General features: G+C 37.7%; 1 protein-coding gene across 1 annotated transcript in view; it reads right to left on the bottom strand.

Annotated features, from left to right (window-relative positions):
- The window catches only part of CNTN1 (contactin 1), a 542,533-nt gene that overhangs the window by 108,581 nt on the left and 413,598 nt on the right, over nt 1-20,354 (bottom strand). The window contains exons 7-10 of the mRNA XM_053716725.1: nt 17,900-18,106; nt 9,974-10,070; nt 5,269-5,450; nt 165-289 (exon numbers count right to left, since the gene is read on the bottom strand). Of these exons, the coding sequence (XP_053572700.1) occupies nt 165-289; nt 5,269-5,450; nt 9,974-10,070; nt 17,900-18,106 (611 nt within the window). The remainder of the gene's footprint in view (nt 1-164; nt 290-5,268; nt 5,451-9,973; nt 10,071-17,899; nt 18,107-20,354) is intronic.

Below are 20,354 nucleotides of genomic sequence, written 5' to 3'. Positions count from 1 at the left end.
TTGTTTAAATGTAAAATTACCTAAGAGATATCATAGCTATAGCCATGCACTGGGAAGACCAAAATAAATAAGTGAAAACTGACTTTTTCAACAAATCATGTTGGAACATTATCTCTTTTAAGGTGTATAAACAAAATATGCCAGACTCATGAGTTAGAACTTACCGATGCTCCATTTTTAAGATATCTGATAGAAGGTTTTGGTTCTCCCTTAGCAACACAGGGCCAGTGCAAATCACTGCCAATATCTCTTTCGGTATCATTGATATGTTCTACCCATTCTGGCTGAGCTGGAATAGAAAATATGTTGCATATATATTATATATTGCAGAATGTGTACTCTTTTAAATTCAGTATTTAATATATAGATAGATGGTAGATAGATAGATACATACATAGATAGATAGATAGATAGATAGATAGATAAACATACAAACATACACACACACACTGTATGTCCAAAACTAATTATTCAGTTTGTGTGTTTCAATCACACCCATTGCTAACTTGTGCATAAAATCCAACACATAGCCACAAAATTTCCATAGACAAACACTGGCAGTACAATGGGTAATACTGAAGAGCTCCTTGACGTTACTGTACATGTGGCCCTGGTATAGGATGCCACCTTTGCCACAAGTCAGTTTGTGAAATCTCTGTCCTACTAGATCTGCCCCGGTCAATTGTAAGTACTAAATTGTAAGTACAAATGTAAGCATCTAGGTGCAACAACAGACAAGCCACAAAGTGGTAGAACAAACAAACTCACAGAGAGGTGCTGCCAACTGCTGAAATATGTAAAAATCGACCATCATCTGTTACATCACACACCAACACTGCTTCCGAAAGCAACATCAGCACAAGAACTGCACATCAGTAGCTTCATGAACATCGCATCAACATGCGTACTGCCAAGTGTTGGCTTGACTGGTGTAAAGCACACTGCAACAGGCCTAGAGCTGTGGAAATGTGTTTTTTTGGAGTGATGAATCATGCTTCCTTATCTGGTAGTCTTATGGAAGTATTTGGGTGTGGCAAATGCCAGGAGAATGTTACATACCAGAAGGCATAGTGTTTAATATAAAGTGTGGAGGAGGAGGGATATGGTCTGAGGTCAAGTATTAGCTGGAGTGGTTTAAAGTACACCGCTATTTGATTCTGGAACAATGGAAACATGTTCTCTGGAGTGATGATCTGGCAGTCTGATGGGATGATCTGGTGGGGTGATCAGTCTGATAGGATGATCAGATACCAGGCAAATGCTACCTACAGAAATGCATTGTGCCTACTGTAAAGTTTGGTGGAGGAGGGATAACGGCCCTGTTTTGTTTTTCAGGGTTTGGGCTAGACCCCTTATTTCCAGTGAAGGATCATCTTAATGCTACAGGATACAAAGACATTTTAGACAATTGGGTGCTTCCAACGTTGTGGAAATAGATTGGGAAAGGCCATTCCATGTTCCAGCATGACTGTGCCCCTGTGTTGAAAGTGAGGTCCATGAAGACATGGTTTGACAAGTTTGGTGTGGAGACACACGAATTTAACATGTACACATAAAGTCTATTAATTTAAACAAGATACATTTTTGTTTAGGGTTGCCAAGTGTCAAGGATTCATCCAGAGAGCCCAGTACTTTAGCAGGCTGTCCAGTAAAATCTTCAAAAAATATTGGTCACTTAAATGTGCAGTTTCAGCTAAATATAAAAGGGCTCCTATGCCTCAATGGATAACAAATATGGACCTGAACAAAGTGAGGGACAGTCAAGGGAGTCAAATCACTACTGTTTAAATGTTTTACAGGCAACCAAATAGGTACAATTATTATTGTGTATATTACTGGCAGCAAAGGGATAAAATGACTTCTCATTTGTGAAAAATATGCATGGTGGGTTTAAGAGTGGGGGCTTCTGGATGGCATTGTGTGACCCAAGCTAGCACTGTGACCAATCACTACAGATTGTCCAATATTTCATTGAGTACAGCAGGCAACCCTATTTATTTGGGAAAGAACCTTATTTATTGTGATAAATTACAATCTTGTATCAATAATTTGTCTCTGTGCAGAACAAAACAAAAAAATTGACTTTTCCTAAAATAGTGAGCTAAATTGATATGATTTATAGTAAATGTCAAACTTTTAGCACATAGTTTAACTATTTATCTGTAAATTTTAACATACCCTTCTATTGTGGTATAACCTTTAAGGTTACTCCCTGTAGGCTTCTCTCTTATGGTACTCTTTAACATATATACATTTTGGAGAATATCTTTATCTTTTTTAACGTGCATAATTCATTCTCTGTTTATTCACTAGCTGTGTGTTTTGCAAAATTCTCTACCCCTTATCAGAACAAAACTGAGGTGAAAATGAAGAATTGCTAATTCTGAAAGGAGACTGGACAAAATCATTCACACATGTGACTCCCAATAAAGGTGGCTTAGTGTCGCTAAGAAGAAAGAGAATAAGGGAAAGTTCAGTTCCTGACAAGCAAACCACTACTGGTCAAGACCTGAACGGCTGGTGTACCAATTAGAGAAAGCAAATGTGTGTAGGAACCAATTACAGTCCTTTTTCACTTTAGCATCAGTAGCATATTGCTGATCTAGAGCTAATTTTAAATATGTGTTTAACCCCTTGAAAGGGGTTAAACACAATTGTCTGATCAAGCAATAGTGGAATACTAAAATGCTTTATCACATTGGAGCATATTATAATTGCTCCTTTTAGTGGCAACAGTGCTAGTGATTATAGCTGTACTGTCAATCCTATTAAAGGGCCATAATACCCAAATGTTTAAACACTTGAAAATGATGCAGCATAGCTGTAAAAAGCTGATTAGAAAATATCACCTGAACATCTCTATTTAAAAAAGAAAGATATTTTACCTCAAAAGTTCCTCAGTAGCCACCTCCCATTGTAAAGGATTTCTAAGCTGCATTTTAATGTGTCTGTCCCGGGACAGCTGAAAGGATGAGCATCGTGAACTCTCATATTATTTCACCAATCAGGTAAAGGAAGCTTACTATGAAATCTCATGAGAGTTAAGTCAAATCTCATGAGATCACAGTAAGAGTTCATGACCTCAGCACTGCTGATGCTGATTGGCTGCTGTTCATTTCTTCATTTTTTAATTTTTTTTACCTGCAGCTGGGCAGCAAATGAGTATAACTTTTTACACAGAACTTACTCTGCTGAGCTGAGGAGATTGTGAGGTAAAATATCTTCCTTTTTTACCTAGAGATGCTCAGGTGATATTTTCCTGTCAGCTTTTTACAGTTATATTTCATCAGTTTCAAGTGATTTAGCATATGAGTATTATGTCCCTTTAAATACTTATTGGACAGCAAATATATTGTCATTAATTAACCATTTAGGTGACTGCAAACAAACTGTTTCCAAAGTGTAACTGGGAGGGGTGTAGCTTAACCAACCACTCCAAAAAATACTTCTTTAAATAAAAAAAAACAAGATATGGTATCATCCAGAGGAAATAAAAATACAGGGCCAGATTACAAGTGGAGCACTCTTTAGCACTTTCACTCATGCGCTAACTGCTCTAGAAGTAAAGTTTTTGTGCGCGGCGGGTAACGCTTGTATTACAAATTGAAAGTAAAATGTTATCGCTCTTGTGCTAACCCAATGTGCACAAAAATATCGCGGCCCGATAACCTATTCCCCCATAGAAGACAAAATAGAAAAAAAGTGGGAAAAACACCCCTTTCCCATGCTCACCTGAAAGCATACTCAAGTGTGCTAGCCCGACATAAAAATATTAATTTCATATTTCACATTTCAATGTTCTATATTATATATAGGTATAGATATATACAGATATATATAGGAATATCTATTTAAAAATACCTAGAACATATTCCCCTATGTGCAGAACATTGGAATGTGAAATATTTACAGTAAATGCATATTTAAAACATATATTAAATATAAATATTGCATAAAGGGCTTCAATGCACACACACACACACACACACACACATATATATATATATATATATATATATATATATATATATATGTGTGTGTGTACATATATACTGTATTTATGTGTTAATATGTGTATATGTGTCTGTATATACATATATAGACATATGAATACATAAATACATATACTGTATATAAATTTCTATATATATATATATATATATATACATACATACATATCCATCTTTAGACATGTGTATGTATGTGTCTCTATGTTAAAGTTATTTGCAGCCCTTTTATTTTCTAAAATCTCATATCTTTGAGTCTTTATAACTTGTGTGCAATAATTTTTTTATTTATTTTTTATTAGATGGTGTTATCATCAGTTAACCAGATGATAACACATGCGGCAATCATTTTAGCATAAATAGAGATTACGCTCACACACTTGCATTTACTTTCAACTTGTGACATGAGCGCAATATAACTTGCACGCAAGCTAACGCGAAAACCCGATATCGCTTGTGCACAAAAAGATATAGCTCCTCTCATAATCTGATCCCAAATCAAATATAGCAGTGCTAAAACTCCACAAAATATTCATGATGCTCCTAATACAGCCTAAAGTCATTTAGCATTAATAATGATAGGACAATATAACATATGTTGCTGACATTTTACTATTCTAAGTGTTTGTCAAAAATTATTATTATTATTATTATTATTATTATTAATTTGCAAACACATATTACAGTTTAGTATACTAATTATACAATGTTTAAATTGAATGTAACATTTGATTAACAAAAAATAAATTCAAACATTGAAATAATAATTCTGAATGTAAACTTTGATATTCAAAATGTTTTTTTTTATTTAAATGTTGCATATTATATAACAAAATGCAACATACGTTAACAGTTGAATGATAAAATGAATGTCAAAGCAAATATTTATTTATCGATTGAACGTCACTAATTGTAAGTGTAAGCTTGCTTCAGCAACAACTGATCACTATAACATCCGTGTAAATGAAATGTAAACTCCTTCCCACACACAATAAAGATAACAGTAAGTAACGTAAAACATGTGAACAATAGTATAATCTTCATCAGACTCTGCTCGTGCAATTTCTGATTGGCTGCCCTCAATAGCTAACATTGAAAACAAATTTCAATTCAAGATTCCCAATGACACTATTTTTCCATTCACTTGATTACTATAAAAATGAACTTATATTGTTGAATTATGTTTAAAGTATGGATTTCATGTATGGATCTCACATATGTCTTTGACTAAAAGGTCAATGAGTAAGAAAGAGCTACTTACCCTGAACATAAATTGCTGCTCTGTGTGAATCCTTGCTCTTTATGTTTTCAGCCTCACATTCATATGTTCCTTGATCTTCAGGTTGTATATTAAATATCCTAAGGACAGCACCAGACATACTTATCTCATGTGAAGCTGGCAGTGGCTCCCCAATCTTTCGCCATTTGATTACTGGAACAGGACTAAAAATAAGACAAATATGCATGTATTATAGGGGTGGAAAAATATCACTATAGTTTAGTAGTCATAGAAGAAATGTTACTAATCCAGAGTGTGAAAGTTTGTAGTCCGCTCAATGTTAAATACAGGAAAAAAGCCGAATGTTTTACTCATCCATTGCTAGTGAGCTAGTAGAAATTACCACCAGAATTTTACATATATGAAACATGTATGCAAGTGTGAAACCCCAAATTGTCACTTAGGGCTAGATTACAAGTGGCACGCAAATGACTGCGCTAGGGTTTATGCTTGATTCCTTACCGCGATTTCAGAGCTGTGGTTAACTGTTTGGCGAAAATAAAAAAGTGTCACAAAACACACTGTCTATATGTGTGTACACGTATATTTATGTGTTTATATGTCTGTAAATACATACACATATAAATACATATGTACATACACACACATATACGTATATACTGTATATATGTAAACAGCATAGAATGAAACTTGCACTCGTTGGATTTTTTAAACAGATTTTACTGTGACCGTGTTACCACAGTAAAATGTGTTTAAAAAATCCAGCGAGTGCTTGTTTCTTTCTATGCGGTTTACAATTATCTACCAGCACCCTGGTAGATGTTTTCAAGGTGAGAGTGCACATCTCTGCTACTTTATATATATATATATATATATATATATATATATATATATATATATATATATGTATATATATATATATATATATGTATATATATATATATATATATATATATATATATATATATATATATGTGTGTGTGTGTGTGTACGTATGTATTTATATGTGTATATATATATATGCATGTGTGTAGATCCAACATTAATTTATTAGTGACATTTCGGGACTAGATAGCGTCCCTTCCTCTGACATTCCTCTGACGTTCTTCTTTCTCTGACGCTATCTAGTCCCGAAACGTCACTAATAAATTAATGTTGGATCTATAAAACTGAAGTCCAGTGAGTGCTTCCTTCTTCTCTGCTTATGATCTTTCCTACATAGCACCCTGGCAGCTGATGAAAGTTGGTGAGAGTGCACATACCCCTCCTTTTGAAGTTTTGGCTATATGTATGTGTGTGTGTATTAGAGCCTTTTGCCTTTAAGCAGATGAAAACATGTAAAAATATTTATATGCAATACATGAACGCACACCCAATATTTTAAGCTTGGACTTTTGCGCTAGTCGGGTTACCGCTAGAGCAAAAAAATTTCAACTTGTAACACCAGCGCAACCCAACTAGTGCAAAAATCGTAATACTAGCGGAATTATTGCTATAGTGGAAATGCAAAATACTGCTCCACTTGTAATTTGTCCCTTAATTGTTTAACAAAGCTAATGAAGATTTTAAACCACAAATGGTAATCACAAGCAGAATGATGTTTAATTGATGCATACAGTACATGCATATCTGAGCATGCAGGTCATTTATTGTGCTTTTATTTGTACACAGTATATACAGTTCATATATTGTCTATTTTTCTTGATAGGAGGGAGAGACCTTGATGTGGTTCTAAGCCTATCACCATTTGACCAAATACTGTAAGTAGCTCTTCTAGTTTGTTTTTAATCTAGATGTGTGACTGCAAGAGAGTGCAATACTTTTTATATGTTTTGTGTGTATGTGTGTGTGTGTGTGTATATATATATATAGAGAGAGAGATAAAGCTACTAGTCCACCCAATATTAAATATTGGAAAAACCTAATTTCTAGGACTGAGAGTGACTAGGAAATTTCCAGCTCTACAAATGATGATTTCCGTTCCGTACTACCTCAAATGGAAGTCTATTTTATGATTCATAAAACATTATTCTAAATACTTAGTAAAATAAAAAAAAATACATTCAAAATACAAAATGAGTACATTAAGTATACCAAATTAGGAAAACAATATCCACACCTAAAAGTATTCATATTTAATGGGAGACCTAAAAACAAAATTTATGTTTACCTGATAAATTTATTTCTTGACATGGTGAGTCCACGGATCATCATCAATTACTGTTGGGAATATCACTCCTGGCCAGCAGGAGGAGGCAAAGAGCACCACAGCAAAGCTGTTAAGTATCACTTCCCTTCCCACAAACCCCAGTTATTCAACCAAGGGAAAGGAGAGAAAGGAAATAACGCAAGGTGCAGAGGTGCCTGAGGTTAATAAACAACAAAAAAACAGTCTGAAAAACAGGGCGGGTCATGGACTCACCGTGTCAAGAAAGAAAGAAATTTATCAGGTAAGCATAAATTTTGTTTTCTTTCTAATGACACGGATCATCATCAATTACTGTTGGGAATCAATACCCAAGCTAGAGGACACAGATGATAAGGGAGGGACAAGACAGGTAACCTAAACAGAAGGCACCACCGCTTGAAGAACCTTTCTCCCAAAAGAAGCCTCAGCCAAAGCAAAAGTATCAAATTTATAAAATTTAGAAAAAGTATGCAGAGAAGACCAAGTTGCAGCCTTGCAAATCTGTTCCACCGAAGCTTTATTTTTGAAAACCCAGGAAGAAGAAACAGACCTCGTGGAATAAGCCGTGATTTTAATATTCCTGTCCGAAACAACTTTTGGAAAGAAACCTAACTTGGTACGAAGAACCACCTTATCCGAATGAAAAAACATAAATTATGCTTACCTGATAATTTCGTTTCCATCTTCGGGATTTAAGAACAAGGTTAAGACTCCAGTGAGGAGTAGCAGGTTCAAACACAGGCCTGATTCTGAACTAGTCCTGATCCAAACTGCGTATCCCCTCTGTAACACACAGGAAGTGCCAAAGCACGCCAAAACTATCTGCCGCCTCAGAAGGAGACCGCCTCACTGTTATTAGGGGCGGTACCGGCGGCCATTAAAAGCGCAGTAAAAAAAGCCCATAGCAGAGCATAAAAATGCATTGTCGTATCCAAAGTTAAAATAATAATGGCGCAATCCACACATAGTCCTTAACCAGAGTCCATTCAGAGCTAAAGACACTAACTGAGCCAACAGAAAAGTAATAAACACTCCCCATCATCCACAGTGCCTGCTATCTGCCTATGCCATTAACCCTCCTAGGGTCAATGTACAACGTCCCCCTGCAGTATTAACTGCTTAAATGCCAAAGTTTCCCTCATATTAAAGAAAATTATTCTTGGCACTTACCTGAATATTCATCTGTCCGGCAGAAGGACAGCTCACCTGGTTTGAGAGGGTGCCATCCCTCACATGGACCTGTGGAAAAAGAAAGATCCGAGTAATCTTACTCAGACTTTCTGAATAGGGCAGCAAAACTGATTGAGAAAACCCAGTGCGGATTGTACCCGACAAGTTCCCAATTGCATAAAAGCCACCACTGCCCTACTGAAGAGACTGATGTGGGCTAAGGCTAGACCCCAGGAAAGAACAGAGCAAGCCTACTCTGCTTTAAAATAATAAAATCTTGATTGCAGAAAACTTCTTATCAGACACAGAAATTCACCTCCTCCTTGCACCGCAGGCAAAGAGAATGACTGGGGTTTGTGGGAAGGGAAGTGATACTTAACAGCTTTGCTGTGGTGCTCTTTGCCTCCTCCTGCTGGCCAGGAGTGATATTCCCAACAGTAATTGATGATAATCCGTGGACACTGTGTCATTAAAAAGAAACTGTTTTAACAGAACCTAAAAAAAAAAATATCACAGTGTCTGCATAAAATGCTGATCTCTTCCCCCTGTTATTTTTCAATCTAATTCACACTTCCTTTTTACACATTTTTGCAATGCACACCTCATGTCACCATTCAGGAAAGCAGCTTTTAACAGGAGCTTGTCTGCAAAGCTGCTAGAGAGCCCGTTGTTTTTGGAAAGTGCATCCTTTGGGGCCTATTTATCATGGCCCGAATGGGGCCAAATACCCCTGTTTCCACGCAAGCCTTAACTGGTCCACTGCCTCTGAGGCTTGGGACATCAATCTGCCCGATCTCATACGATCAGGTTTATTGACACCCCCTGATAGCGGCCGATTGGCCATGAATCTGCAGGGGGCGGAATTGCACAAGCAGTATGTTGTCGGCATTCAGCGATGTCTGGCGGACATGATACGCTACAGGATCATGTCCGCCAGACAAATGATAAATCGGCCCCTAAGTGTTGAAAAGCATGGTAGTTAAAGGGACATGACACCCAAAAAATTTCTTTCATGATTTAGATATGGTATACATTTTTAAACAACTTTCCAATTTACTTATTTTATCTAATTTGCTTTATTTTCTTTGTATCCTTTTTTGAGGAGCTAGTTGCTGAACGGTGTCTGTACAAATATGCCTCTTTTGATTGGTTTGTCGATGTGTTCAGCTAGTTCCCGGCAGTGCATTGCTGCTCCTTCAAGAAAGGATACCAAGATAATAAAGCAAAATTGATTATAGAAATAAAATTAGAAAAATGTTTACAAATGTATGCTTTATCTAAATCATAAGAGAAAAACATTGTGTTTCGTGTCCCTTTAAATTTGCAGTACATTGCATTGTTAAGTTAGAAACAGAAATCAGTACTTACTTTCCAAGAGCAAAACATTCTAGAGTCACATTTTGCTCTTTCAGTGCATAGGTATCTTTGAAGCCAACTGATATATCAGGTGAAAAACGTTTTTGTACTGGTGGGAACAAAATACAAAGTTAGAATGTGCCTGTATTAAGAAAATTCTAAGCACAGAACACATGATGTTGAGTATTTGGTATAAATGAGCAGTTACATCTTCACGTTAAATATAAGTGAATAAAAACACTGAGAATAATGTCCTTTTTTAGTAGACAAAGTCTATGAGGTTCAGAACCCAACCCCCCCCCCCCCCCCGAAGAAAGTTATTCACAACCTTCTTTGATGCTCTCTCAAAAACTATCAGCCTCTTCTTAATCTTACAAACATGAGTATAAGGAAGTCCAAAGTTAATGAATGAAAATGTATTGCAAACATCAAGGTGCAAATATGCATGTGACCTTTCAGGCTCGTAGCCCTTAATCATGCAAGGATTTACTACTGTACCCGTACTACTACCAATCACATATAAGAAGAGGTATTAATCATGTTAATATTCCAAAAGGATGAGGTGATAGGCAACATTATATTAAGCAAAAAGAGGCTTTCTGGATAAATAAGTTGGACACTGTGGTGCATATTTATCAAGCTCCGTATGGGGAGAGATGATTGTGGCTCCTGTCCAGCGTGCACTTACCCAAGGTGCAGTTATTCAGGTGCTGTGCACATTTCACTATGACTTTATCTATTGTAAATCTATTGTAAATGCATAAAGTAAACAACTTACATATCAGGGACGCGATCCGATATACGGCGCAGGTTTCGGCACAAGCGTGGAAACCTGCGCCGCCCGTAGACCGGTGATGCTGGAACTGAAGATCGGCGACGCTGGAACTGAAGACCGGAGCCGGAACATGGAGGATCCTCTTCATACGATCGCCGCCGTACACTGAATAGGAATTCAAGGTACGCGATTAAAAATGGCGTCCCTTAAATTCCTATTGGCTGATTTGAGCCTTCAAATTCAAATCAGCCAATCGGATGCAAGCTACTTTAATTCTATTGGCTGATTTGAATAGCCAATAGAATAAGACCTACTGTAATTCTATTGGCTATTCTAATCAGCCAATAGAATTACAGTAGCTCTTATTCTATTGGCTATTCAAATCAGCCAATAGAATTAAAGTAGCTCGCATCCGATTGGCTGATTTGAATTTGAAGGCTCAAATCAGCCAATAGGAATTCAAGGGATTCCATTTTTAATCCTCCACGCTCCAGCTCCGGTCTTCAGTTCCAGCCGGCTGGATCCTGGAAGAAGAAGAGGTCGCCACCTGGAAGAAGACTTCTCCGCCTGGAACAGGACCTTCTCTGCCAGTCTTCAGGACAGGTAAGGAGCACTTGGGGGTTAGACTTAGGTTTTTTTAAGGGGGGATTGGGTGGGTTAGAGTAGGGGTATGTGGGTGGTGGGTTGTAATGGGGGGGTGTTCTTTTTTTTACAGGTAAAAGAGCTGATTACTTTGGGTGCAATGCCCCACAAAAGGCCCTTTAAAGGGCTGGTAATAGAGCTGATTACTTTTTGTAATTTAGATTAGGGTAGGGAATTTTTTTTATTTTGGGGGGCTTTGTTATTTTAGTAGGGGGCTTAGATTAGGTGTAATTAGCTTAAAATTCTTGTAATCTTTTTTTAATTTTTTGTAATTTAGTGGGGTTTTTTTGCAATTTAGTTTAGTGTATTTAATTGTATTTTAGTTTAGATATTTTTAGTTTATTTAATTAATTTATTGATAGTGTAGCTGTATTTGTAATTTAGGTTAGGATTAATTTTACAGGTAATTTGGTAATTATTTTAACTAGGTAGCTATAAAATAGTTATTAACTATTTAATAGCTATTGTACCTAGTTAAAATAAATACCAAGTTACCTGTAAAATAAATATAAACCCTAAAATTGCTACAATGTAATTATTAATTATATTGTAGCTATCTTAGGGTTTATTTTATAGGTAAGTATTTAGTTTTAAATAGGAATAATTTAGTTAATATTATTAATATTATTTAGATTTATTTTAATAATAATTAAATTAGGGGTGTTAGAGTTAGATAGGGTTAATATAGTTAATATATATAATATTATAACTGTATTAACTATATTAACCCTAATATAATTAGGGTTAATATAGTTAATATAGGTGGCGGCGGTGTAGGGGGGTCAGATTAGGGTTAATATATTTAATATAGGTTGCGGCGGTGTAGGGGGATTAGATTAGGGGTTAATACATTTATTATAGGTGGCGGCGGTGTAGGGGGATTAGATTACAGGTAAAAGAGCTGATTACTTTGTGACAATGCCCCGCAAAAGGCCCATTTAAGGGCTGGTAATAGAGCTGGTTACTTTGGGGCAATGCCCCGCAAAAGGCCCTTTTAAGGGCTGGTAATAAAGCTGGTTACTTTGGGACAATACACGCAAAAGGTCCTTTTCAGGGCTATTTGTAATTTAGTTTAGGGTAGGGACATTTTAGTATTTTAGGGGGTAATACATTTATTATAGGTGGCGGCGGTGTAGGTGGATTAGATTAGGGGGTAATACATTTATTATAGGTGGCGGCGGTGTAGGGGAATTAGATGACAGGTAAAATAGCTGATTACTTTGTGACAATGCCCCGCAAAAGGCCCTTTTAAGGGCTGGTAAAAGAGCTGATTACTTTGGGGCAATGCCCCGCAAAAGGCCCTTTTAAGGGCTGGTCATAGAGCTGGTTACTTTGGGCCAATGCCACGCAAAAAGCCCTTTTCAGGGCTATTTGTAATTTAGTTTAGGTTAGATACATTTTAGTATTTTAGAAGGTAATACATTTATTATAGGTGGCAGCGGTTTAGGGGGATTAGATTAGGGGTTAATACATTTAATATAGGTGGCGGCGGTGTAGGGGGATTAGATTAGGGGTAATATAGTTAAAATAGGTGGCAGCGGGGTAGGGGGCTCACATTAGGGGGTAATAATTTTAATATAGATGGCGGCGGTGTAGGGGGATTACATTAGGGGTTAATAATTTTAATGTAGGTGGCGGCGGTGTAGGGGGATCACATTAGGGGGTTAGATATTTAATGTAGGTGGCGGCGGGGTCCAAGAGCGGCGGTTTAGGGGTTAAACACTTTATTAGGGATGCGGCTGGGGATCGCGGTTGACAGGTAGATAGACATTGCGCATGCGTTAGGTTTTATTTTGCAGCCAGTTTAGGGAGTTACGGAGCTCCAATACTCAGCGTAAGGCTTACTACACCTGCATTTTGTGGCAAGGTGAAAATGGAGTAAGATTTCTCCATTTTCGCCACGTAAGTCCTTACGCTGTATATTGGATACCAAACTGCGCTGGTTTGGTATACCTGTTTATGGGCCAAAAAACTACGGCCGAAGGCAGAAATGTACGAGCGTAACTTCTAGGTTACGCCGTATATAGGATACCAAACTAGCGCAAAATTTGGCGTCGCCGGCTTTAGCGGGCGACGCTACATATCGGATCGGGCCCCATGTTTTAACTTATATTCACTTCTATTTGGAAATAATGCTCAGATTTTTTTTTATTATCTTTGACACATTTCAATCCAATCAAATTAAAGAGAACCACACAACCAATGGGGTGTTTCTCTCTAAGGTTAATAAGAAATCCACCCATTGCTCAATAAACCTACAACCTCAACTTATATGTCTGATATGCTTTAACGTCCTTCAGTTAGAGGAGATTTGTGGTACTTCAGAGCTGGACTGCCCTTCAGGAGACCAAACTGATTCTCTGGAAAAGTTCTCCACTGTGAAATGGGCTAAAAAAGAGCCCACAGAGGGTCCACCATTCCTTAGCACAATCTGCTATAGCCATGTTTGTATCCAGTTGATCACCTCTCCCTTCTTATTTATATGTTATTTTAATTTACCTGGCCATTGGATGTGGTTTGATTTCAGCAAAAATATTAAATGAAAATAGCCTCTTAATAAACATTTAAAAATAAAGGCCTAGATTTAGAGTTTTGTCAGTAAAAAGCCGCGCTTTTTTTTCCCAACGCACCCTTCCAACAATGCTGGTATTTAGAGTTGTCTGAGGGGCTGCGTTAGGCTCAAAAAAGGGTGCATTGAGCCTAACTTAGCTCCACTTCAACTCTCAATACCAGCTTTGCTTACTGTAGCGGTAAGCTGGAAAAATATGCTCGTGCACGATATCCCCATAGGAAACAATGGGGCATTTTGGGCTGAAAAAAAAAAACACCTGCAAAAAAGCAGCGTTCAGCTCCTAACGCAGCCCCATTGTTTCCTATGGGGAAACACTTTCTAAGTCTGCACCTAACACCCTAACATGTACCCCGAGTCTAAACACCCCTAACCTTACACTTATTAACCCCTAATCTGCTGCCCCGCTATCGCTGACACCTGCATTATACTATTAATCCCTAATCTGCCGCTCCATACACCGCCGCAACCTACATTATCCCTATGTACCCCTAATCTGCTGCCCCTAACACCGCCGACCCCTATATTATATTTATTAACCCCTAATCTGCCCCCCCAATGTCGCCGCTACCTACCTACACTTATTAAACCCTAATCTGCCGACCAGACCTCGCCGCCACTATAATAAATGTATTAACCCCTAAACCGCCGCACTCCCGCTTCGCAAACCCTAGAATAAATAGTATTAACCCCTAATCTGCCCTCCCTAACATCGCCTCCACCTACCTACAATTATTAACCCCTAATCTCCCGCCCACACCGTCGCCGCTACTATAATAAAGTTATTAACCCCTAAACCTAACTCTAACCCTAACCCTAACACCCCCCTAATATAAATATAAATATAATTTTTATAAAAAAAAATAATATTACTAAAATTAAATAAATTATTCCTATTTAAAACTAAATACTTACCTATAAAATACAACCTAATATAGCTACAATATAACTAATAGTTAGATTGTAGCTATTTTAGGATTTATATCTATTTTACAGGCAACTTTGTGTTTATTTTAACTAGGTACAATAGCTATTAAATAGTTAATAACTAATTAATATCTACCTAGTTAAAATAAATACAAAATTACCTGTAAAATAAATCCTAACCTAAGTTACAATTAAACCTAACACTACACTATCATTAAATAAATTACCTACAATTACCTAAAATAAAATACAATAGAATAAACTATTCTATAATAAAAACAAACAAACACTAAATTACAAAAAATAAAAAAGAATTACAAGCAGTTTAAACTAATTACACCTAATCTAAGCCCCCTAATAAAATTAAAAAGCCCCCCAAAATAAAAAAATGCCCTACCCTATTCTAAAATACAAAAGTAATCAGCTCTTTTACCAGCCCTTAAAAGGGCTTTTTGCGGGGCCTTGCCCCAAAGTAATCAGCTCTTTTGCAGGAAAATAAAAATACAATACCCCCCCCAACATTACAACCCACCACCCACATACCACTACTCTAACCCACCCAAACCCCCCTTAAAAAACCTATCACTAACCCCCTGAAGATCTCCCTACCTTGAGTCGTCTTCACTTAGCCGAGCCGAATTCTTCATCCAAGCGGAGCAAGAAGATGTCCTCCATCTGGTAGAAATCTTGATCCAAGCGGCAAAGAAGAGGTCCTCCATCCGGGCGAAGTCTTGATCCAAGCGGCAAAGAAGAGGTCTTCCATCCGGGCGATGTCTTCATCCAAGCGGCATCTTCTATCTTCTTTCTTCCGGATCCATCTTCATCCCGCCGATGCGGAACATCCTCCCCCGACAGACTAACGACAAATGAAGGTTCCTTTAAGGGACGTCATCCAAGATCAGCCAATAGAATGCGAGTTCAATACGATTGGCTGATTGGATCAGCCAATCGGATTGAACTTCAATCTAATTGGCTGATTGCATCAGCCAATCAGATTTTTTCTACCTTAATTCCGATTGGCTGATAGAATTCTAACAGTCAATCGGAATTGAAAGGATGCCATCTTGGATGACGTCTCTTAAAGGAACCTTCATTCATCGGGGAAGGAGGATGTTCCGCGTCTGTGGGATGAAGATGGATCCGGAAGAAAGAAGATAGAAGATGCCGCTTGGAAGAAGACATCGCCCGGATGGAGGACCTCTTCTTTGCCGCTTGGATCAAGACTTCGCCCGGATGGAGGACCTCTTCTTTGCCGCTTGGATCAAGACTTCTACCGGATGGAGGACATCAACTTGCTCCGCTGGGATGAAGAATTCGACTCGGCTGGGTGAAGATGACTCAAGGTAGAGAGATCTTCAGGGGGTTAGTGATAGTTTTTTTAAGGGGGGTTTGGGTGGGTTAGAGTAGGGGTATGTGGGTGGTGGGTTGTAATGTTGGTGGGGGTATTGTATTTTTATTTTCATACAAAAGAGCTGATTACTTTGGGGCAAGGCCCCGCAAAAAGCCCTTTTAAGGGCTGGTAAAAGAGCTGATTACTTTTGTATTTTAGAATAGGGTAGGGATTTTTTTATTTTGGGGGGCTTAGATTAGGTGTAATTAATTTAAACTGCTTGTAATTCTTTTTTATTTTTTGTAATTTAGTGTTTGTTTTTTTTTTAATTATAGAATAGTTTATTTTATTGTATTTAATTTTATTTAATTGTAGTTAATTTATTTAATTACTTTAATGATAGTGTAGTGTTAGGTTTAATTGTAATTTAGGTTAGGATTTATTTTACAGGTAATTTTGTATTTATTTTAACTAGATAGCTATTAAATAGTTATTAACTATTTAATAGCTATTGTACCTAGTTAAAATAAATACAAAGTTGCCTGTAAAATAAATATAAATCCTAAAATAGCTACAATGTAATTATTAATTATATTGTAGCTATATTAGGGTTTATTTGATAGGTAAGTATTTAGTTTTAAATAGGAATAATTTAGTTAATTTTAGGAATATTATTTCGTTTAATATAAATTATATTTATGTTATGGGTGTCTAAGAGTTAGGGTTAGAGTTAGGTTTAGGGGTTAATAACTTTATTATAGTAGCGGCGACGGTGTGGGTGGGAGATTAGGGGTTAATAATTGTAGGTAGGTGGCGGCGATGTTAGGGAGGGCAGATTAGGGGTTAATAAAATGTATTATAGTGTTTGCGAGGTGGGAGTGCGGCGGGTTAGGGGTTAATACATTTATTATAGTGGCGGCGAGGTCCGGTCGGTAGATTAGGGGTTAATAAGTGTAGTTAGGTAGCGGCGACGTGGGGGGGGGGCAGATTAGGGGTTAATAAATAATATATAATATAGGGGTCGGCGATGTTAGGGGCAGCAGATTAGGGGTTCATAGGGATAATGTAGGTGGTGGCAGATTAGGGGTTACAATTTTTTTATTAGAGTGGCGATGTGGGGGGGCCTTGGTTTAGGGGTACATAGGTAGTTTATGGGTGTTAGTGTACTTTAGAGCACAGTAGTTAAGAGCTTTATATTCCGACGTTAGCCCATAAAGCTCTTAACTACTGACTTTTTTGGAGTTAGGAGTCTTGTCGGTAGAGGGTTTACCGCTCACTTCTCCCAAGACTCCAAATACCAGCGTTAGGCAGATCCCATTGAAAAGATAGGATACGCAATTGGAGTAAGGGGATCTGCGGTAACCTGGAATCGCGGTAGGGAAGTGAGCGGTAGACCCTTTCCTGGCTGACTCTAAATACCAGCGGGCGGTAAAAAGCAGCGTTAGGACCCCTTAACGCTGCTTTTGACGGCTAACGCTAAACTCTAAATCTAGGCGAAAGAGTCTTCACACCCTTAGATTAAGATTATATGAAATTCTATGGCATATAGATGCTTCCATTTTCTACTTATGTGGGACTAGTAAATTGTCCTTTCTTAGGTCTTATATTTCAGTTGTGTTGTTTTTCCAAAGAGTTAAAAAAAGATACTGTTTATTAAATATATAACTGTATGATGTCTTAACCAGTAAAACTTACTTGCAGCTTGTGGTACCAGTGGAATGAATTTGCTGAATACACTTTTTGTAATTGAAGGGCTGGTTACAAAACATGCATAATTGCCTCTGTCAGATTGTTCTACTTTTGCAATATACAGATTTCCATTTGTTTGTGTAATGAAGCGCCGTTTGTCTGTAGTAATAAATACTGGGAATTCATTTAGCAGCCAGCGGTAACTAAGATCATCTGTAGGAAAGAAAGAAAGGTAGCCATTAATAGAATATAATAAAAACTTAGTTTCTTTAGCTCCTATAAATGCCAAATAGCAGAAGCCATTACACAACAGCTAACAAACAGTAAACCAACTAATAAAGTTTATATTATTATCACAATTATACAGCTGTCAACAGAGAGAGCTCAAAAGAGAGGGGGGAAAGAGCACAAAAGAGAGGTGGAGAGAGCACAAAAGAGAGGGGGAGAGAGAGCAAAAGAGAGGGGGAGAGAGCGCAAAAGAGAGGGGGAGAGAGCGCAAAAGAGAGGGGGAGAGAGAGCAAAAGAGAGGGAGAGAGACAGCAAAAGAGAGGGAGAGAGACAGCAAAAGAGGGGCAGAGAGAACAAAAGAGAGGGGCAGAGAGAGAGCGCAAAAGAGGGGGGAGAGAGAGAGCGCAAAAGAGAGGGGGGAGAGAGAGCAAAAGAGAGGGGAGAGAAAGCAAAAGAGAGGGGGAGAGAGGGAGCAAAAGAGAGTGGGGGAGAGAGAGCGCAAAAGAGAGGGGGGGAGAGAGGGCACAAAAGAGAGGGGGAGAGAGAGCAAAAGCAAGGGGAGAGAGAGCAAAAGAGAGGGGGGAGAGAAAGCAAAAAAAAGGGAGAGAGAGAGGGAGCAAAAGAGAGGGGGGAGAGAGAGAGCAAAAGAGAGGTGGAGCGAGAGAGAACGCAAAATAGAGGGGGAGAGAGTGCAAAATAGAGGGGGAGAGAGAGCAAAAGAGAGGGGGAGAGAGAGAGCAAGGGGTGGGACCGCTGTACTGCAAAAAATGGCCCGTGTGAACGGGCTTTAGGACTAGTGTAATTTATTTCATTTCAATTATTTGCACTAAAGAAACTTCTCAAAATGTATAGTACTGCTGCAATGTTATTCAGAGATGATGCTTTCCAATTCTTTAGAAATGTGTATTGATTCACTAAAAGACTGATGATATTGCTTTGTGCAGCCTTTTGACTACCTATGTAAGCACACCCATATTCAAGTTTTAAAGAAGGCCATACTAGGATTTCCAAAAATTGTCTATGCTCAGGGATGAAGATTCATTACAAAAATTATACTGTTTAAAACACACTCTTTTAAGAACAACATGAAACATTTTATTAGCATTTGTTGCCTTTTTAAAAAGGTCGATCAATAGATCAGTAGACTAACTAAAGGCATAAGATAATACATGACATATAATGTATAATAATCAAAACAATAATAACCTGTTCAGGATTTTTTAAAATCCTGTAACCTCTGGACATACAGAACACGTGTTTTCCTACTGACTGTTTTCTCTAAACAGTTACTTATATTTTTACAGAAACATTATTCATTAACAGTTTTCAGTTTGACTTCAAAATGTAAGTGGACACATACCATGCTTATTTTATACATACATAGCATAGTAATTACAGGCTGGAGAAATGTATGTTTACTCCAAAACACTTGCGGGAAAGCAATACAATAAACAGCATGCAAATACTAATCATCTCTTCTGGAACGTTAATAAACTAGTATTAAGTGATATCTGATTCCATATATTACATAAACCGTATTTACATTATCAAAGAATACATCTGACCAACAACTTACAAATCTAGTTGTTTTTTTTAAATCAAAATGAATAATATAGATAAAAAAATATGTACAAATTATAAAATTATTTTCAAATCAATGAGAACAAAATGCATTATCACATAGACAGACTTGAAAAATGAAAGCAATAATTTAGAAAATACAAACTACCTATTCAATATTATAGGAATAATCTCATATTTCTACTGTCAAGATCATCAAAGATAAACTTGCTAAACAAATAACTGTTACTGAGATATACAGGCCCATTTATCAAGCTCCGAACGGTGCTTGAAGGGCCGTGTTTCTGGCGACCGATTGTCTGAAGACCGGTGCTCCATAACCCTGTCCGCCTGCTCTGAGCAGGCGGACAGGAATCGCCGGAAATCAACCCGATCAAATACGATCGGGTTGATTGACACCTCCCTGCTGGCGGCCGATCGTCCGCGAGTCAGCAGGGGGCGGCGTTGCACCAGCAGCTCTTGTGAGCTGATGGTGCAATGTTAAATGCGGACAGCGTATTGCTCTCCGCATTTAGCGAGGTCTTGTGGACCTGATCCGCACTGTCGGATCAGGTCCGCAAGACCTTTGATAAATTGGGGCCATAAAGTACTTTACTTCTTTAAATTACATCAGAAGTATAGAAAAAAACAGAAATTGTATAAAATACTAATT

The sequence above is a fragment of the Bombina bombina genome, chromosome 6, assembly GCF_027579735.1.
Source record: "Bombina bombina isolate aBomBom1 chromosome 6, aBomBom1.pri, whole genome shotgun sequence".
Taxonomy (NCBI): Eukaryota; Metazoa; Chordata; class Amphibia; order Anura; family Bombinatoridae; genus Bombina; species Bombina bombina.
The sequence above is the reverse complement of the archived record's forward strand: the minus strand, read 5'-3'. Positions and strand labels throughout refer to the sequence as shown.